The 4,935-nt window shown below is 36.8% G+C and overlaps 1 protein-coding gene across 1 annotated transcript in view; it reads right to left on the minus strand.

Moving 5' to 3' along the window:
- LOC101850770 (cyclin-dependent kinase 20) overlaps nt 1-4,217 on the minus strand; it is a 13,918-nt gene extending 9,701 nt beyond the window's left edge. The window contains exons 1-4 of the mRNA XM_005112340.3: nt 4,042-4,217; nt 3,284-3,357; nt 2,310-2,349; nt 881-1,069 (exon numbers count right to left, since the gene is read on the minus strand). Coding sequence (XP_005112397.1) covers nt 881-1,069; nt 2,310-2,349; nt 3,284-3,357; nt 4,042-4,116 — 378 coding nt within the window. The 5' untranslated portion in view covers nt 4,117-4,217. The remainder of the gene's footprint in view (nt 1-880; nt 1,070-2,309; nt 2,350-3,283; nt 3,358-4,041) is intronic.
- Between the last annotated feature and the right edge of the window lie 718 nt (nt 4,218-4,935).

Genomic DNA, 4,935 nt, shown 5'->3' on the forward strand with positions numbered 1-4,935 from the left:
AATAATAATATTAAATAATAAAAGATTGCATTTATATAGAGTTCTATCTCATATGAGTATAAGCTCTAAGTGCTTTAAACATAAGAAAATGGTTGTTGCGAAATGATTTTGGCTTCACCCTTCAGACCCAAATACACATTTCAATGTCCACGACTTTTCTTAATTCATGAATTAAATGCAAGCCTTAGGGGGCTCAGTAGCTCAACAGGTTGCTGTTCGCCTGTCAAACCAGAGGTCTGGAGTTCAATCCACGCCAACTTTGGATTTTTTCTCATGTTTTCTACATCCCCTGATCCAAGATTAGGTAGGATTGAACACCTGGTCTTCTCAGAGAAGAATGAACATTTTGGGGGTCTTGTGTGAAGATTTCACACACTTATGATCCCTTGGCTGTTCTAAAATAAAAAAGAGTAGAACTTTTGGGCTGCCATCCGAGTAAAATTCAAAAGTAACTCCGTCCCAAAATGTGAAACTACTCTAGTCAGTATGAATATCAAGAGTGCCTTTGAAAATGGCACATGGCTGCCAGTCAGCCAAGGGATGATTCTACGTTCTATGAATATAAACTGTCCTGTACATAAAATCAAGTGAACTATGAGATGAAAATCTTACAGTCAAGTATTCCCCGAGCTCTTGCAGGGGTAGAAGAAGAAGAAATACATGCTTCAGTGCACAGTAGCACAAGTCAAGCAGTCATCTTTTGAGAGTTCAGAAGCAAGGGTCCTATAGGCTTTGGAGGCCACGGCAAAATGCAGATATGAACATTTCAAGCAACAAGCTATTAGACAAAAACCACTTCCCACAAAATGTTTACCTTTCCAAACTCTGTTGCACAATTAATTCTAGCTAGTAACAAGATACGCCCACAAGATATACCTACCCTGTGCATAATATTGTTTTCATGGCAAAAGGCAATTCCTTTGAGCAGCATGAGCATGTAGGACTTGACCTGTGCTTCTGTCAGTGGTTTCTCCACCTTCCGGATGACCTCAGACAGATCTGACAACATGAACTCAAACACAAACACAATCACAGCGCCATGGGGAAAGACTTCGCGAAGCCTCACAACCTGGAAAAAATATAAATCTTTGTGTCACAACATGGTGGAATCATGCACTCGTCAATTTTCGGGCCTGTGGAGTTATTATTACCATCTTAAAGATTGTTCATTTTCATGCTTTTGAAGAAAAAAAAATACTCATCTATCTTGAATAGAAGTCGAGATATTTGCGATTGAATGAGGTGGGGTCGCCTGATTTCAGAGGTAAAATTTATGAGAAAATGGCCGCCAAAGTTTGATGACTTCCAAAGCTTTAGCCCTTGGGAACTACATTTTTCTATAATCCCCGTTTTTATGTAAAATCCACACGAACATTAAATAGACATAAAAGGTGTTGAGCCAATAAACAAAATTTTTTTTTTTTAAATTGCCAAACGACGTTTTCTTCGATTTCATTATTTTGATGAACACCTGATTTCACCACGATGCCTCACATTATATCAACTGCTTGACGTACGACTCCCCTATACACACATTTTGAAAAGTGACATATGACGGAGTCTTACACTGAGCAGTCAATATAAAGTTTCATGTACTGTATAAATTTACGTATACACATATATAAATCAAATAAGTAGGAAGATGACGTAATTGAACAAGCAAGTACTTTGTTGCAGCCTCGTCTTGTTGGACCACCAAATGTAATTCTTTTTGTCCACCCAAGTGTTCCTCATTTCATTCTTCTACAATTACAAAATTTTTCTGCAGTTTGACCCCTTTTGCACTTGATTATAATGAAAAAATTCTTTGAAACCCATTCAATGCAAATTATAGATCAAGTGTTCTACTGTGATGCCAATGTGGCTCGAGGGACTGAGTTCTTTCAAGAAGATGTTGGCTGGAAATTTGGTAGATCTAAAGTAAGTTTTGTCCTGTTATAGACCCACTTTCTTAAAGCAGTTGTGTAAAATAAGATAAAACTTTACTGACTTTACAGATCCCCCGTCATCATATAGGCCTACTAAATGAGGGCTGTCAACAGCTTCTGTGACACAATACCTAAATATTTCAATAACTCACAACTTTAGCAGAATAAGAGCAATGCCCACTTTAAAAGGGATTGAAGCAAAAAGCACTTGGAAGAAAAGCATACAAAGTGTGGCATCAATCTACAGACCCTGAGTGAACTTGATAACTTCACGTTTTCTTTTTTATTCTTAAATGAAAGTAGTATGTAACGTAATATGAACAAGAAAGATGGCTCATCATTCATTTCTAGGGGTTTTTTTAACGCATTGTACACACTTACATAAGGATTATCTTCTATCTCTTGTAGGGCTTTGATTTCCCTGAAAGAAAAGAAAGCACCAGTAAGTAACAAACTTAAAAAATATATATGGAATAAAAAGAAAAAAAAACAAGAAAAAAAAACAAAGAGTACCATGGCCCACAATTTCTAGACAATCAGAAAGAAAAAAAGTACAAAAGCCTCTACAATTTATGTACCTGAAAATAACAGGCAAAAACATTGCAAAATTACAGCACAAATCAAAATAAAAAGGTAGCAAATTATTATCATTTCTTGCTATTGTCTTTGATCTTTCAATATCGCCACAAAGTACATCAATAAACTATAAACTTGCCAATTGAGCAAATGTGAAATTGCGTGAGCCTTCAAAAAGATACACAATAGTAAAGAAACTACATTCAATTCTACTTCTAACTTTATAAGTTTAACATTCTGAGGAATAATAGACACACCTTGTACAAAGTGCTCAAAGATGTAGTACTTAGTACTAGAGGTTGTGGCAGTGATATCACCCACGTCAACGAAAGGAGGCTACATGTTCCCACACTGGGATGCTGAACCTCAAGGGCAAGACATGTGCACTTCAACAGACGGGTAAGTACTTTTCAAGACTCAAGTGGAGGCGTCTCGGCAGTCTAAAGAGGAAATCTACGAGCTTGCACTGAAATATGGGGTCCGGGCAGTATCAATGTACTACAGCTCGTGGGGAACAGGGTGGGGGCTCAGAAGGTTTATATAAATGGGGGCGCAACTGGCCATGCCTATGAGGGTAAGAAGGGCTCTGAGTCTGATATATGAGACGTCACTGATGCAAGCTGTAATTATCCTCTTTGAAAGTGCCAGATAAAAAATCTTTACACTTAGAATCACAGTCAAAAGACAACAAGTCATAAATGCCTAAGAGGAGTAAACTTCCAAACTTATTGAAAAAAAATGGTTCCCACCATTAAATATAATTAAAACAAACGACAAACCTTAGGGCTGTGTTTGGTATTCCTTCCTCAGCATTCCTCAAGGGAACTTTCTTTAAGGCAACTATTTCACCACTCTGAATAAAGAAATGAATGTAAACATCTCAATTATAGTTTTATAATAATAATAATAATAATAATAATAATAATAATAACAATAATGCGATGGCTGATGATAATAATAACAACAATAATGATAATAATAATAATAATGTAATAAAAACAGAAATAATAATGATTTTAAAAATAATAATAGCATTATTTAGTGCGTATTCACGCTCCACAGCACGCTCGAATGCCTGTCACAACCATTATTACCCCAGCAGACTCAGAACACTCAAAAACATTCTAGGCTTCCCGGGAAGCATACAGTGCAAGATGCAGATTGCAAGTGCTAAATCACTTTCAAACTTACAAAATCTTTTGCTGTCTATAGCCAGGTACCCATTTCCACCGAAGGGAAGTGAGAAAAATTTGTGTAAAGTACCTCTCCTAAAGACACAATGTTGAGTCCCTAATGGGATTTGAACCCACGACCTCACGGTTGCCAGTCTGACAGCCTAACCACATAAATATACCCTTTCTACTCAGGGAAACTTTCCACAGACTTAATCTCCAGCAAATAATATTCTTATAAAAAGTGTGACAGCCAACCTTACATAGAGAGTCAATAATTCGCCCAGGGGCACTATATTTTACTATAGCTTTGAGTAGAAACAATCAGTACAAAGAATGTAGTGTACTTTTTTTTCAGTACTTACCTCAATGTGCTTTGCTTTCAGTACTATTCCATGAGCTCCCTCTCCAATTCGCCCAAGAATGTTGTATTGCTCCATTTCAACGATGTGAGTCAGGATAAAATGATGGAATCTTATTGAATATACAATGTAACAAGAACATATTTCAGCAGGTTAAATCAGCAGCGGTCACCTATAAAGTTATATCAGAATCCTTAACTAATCATCAGTAGATACCTGAAGTGACAAAGTAACATATGTGAGGCATCGTGGTGAAATCAGGTGCTCATCAAAATAATTAAATGAAAGAATTCAGCATCTTTTTGGCCATGGGCAATTTTATTTTGATTTAACACCTTTTATGTCCATTTAAAAACACACTTCTGGGTGGATTTTACCGAAAACCATTGATTAAAGGCACAAAAAATGTAAATATTCAGTTTCAAAGGACTCTCAGGCTATGGAAATTAACAAACTTTGGCGGCCATTTTCTTGCTAATTTTACCTCTGAAACCTCCAATGACCTCCTTCAGTAACAAATATTTCAACTTCTATTCAACATAGATGGATATTTTTTTCCCGAAAAAGGAAGGCAAATGAACAGGCTTAAGATGATACCATTAACTTCACATGACCAGAAATTGACGAGAGTCTGATTCCACCGTGTCGTGACACATATTTGTTACGACGCCATGGAATCAGGCGCACGTCAATTTTTGAGCATGTGGAGCTATTGATATCATCTGAAAGCTGATTCATTTGCCTTGCTTTCAAGGAAAATAAATATGCATCTATCTTGAACAGAACTCAAGACATTTGCGATTGAAGGAAGTGAGGTCGCCTGGTTTCAGTGGTAAAATTAGCGAGTAATATATGGCCGTCAAAGTTTGGTAACTCAATTAGCTAAACAGTCCTTGA

Source organism: Aplysia californica, unplaced genomic scaffold (assembly GCF_000002075.1).
Source record: "Aplysia californica isolate F4 #8 unplaced genomic scaffold, AplCal3.0 scaffold01242, whole genome shotgun sequence".
NCBI lineage: Eukaryota > Metazoa > Mollusca > Gastropoda > Aplysiida > Aplysiidae > Aplysia > Aplysia californica.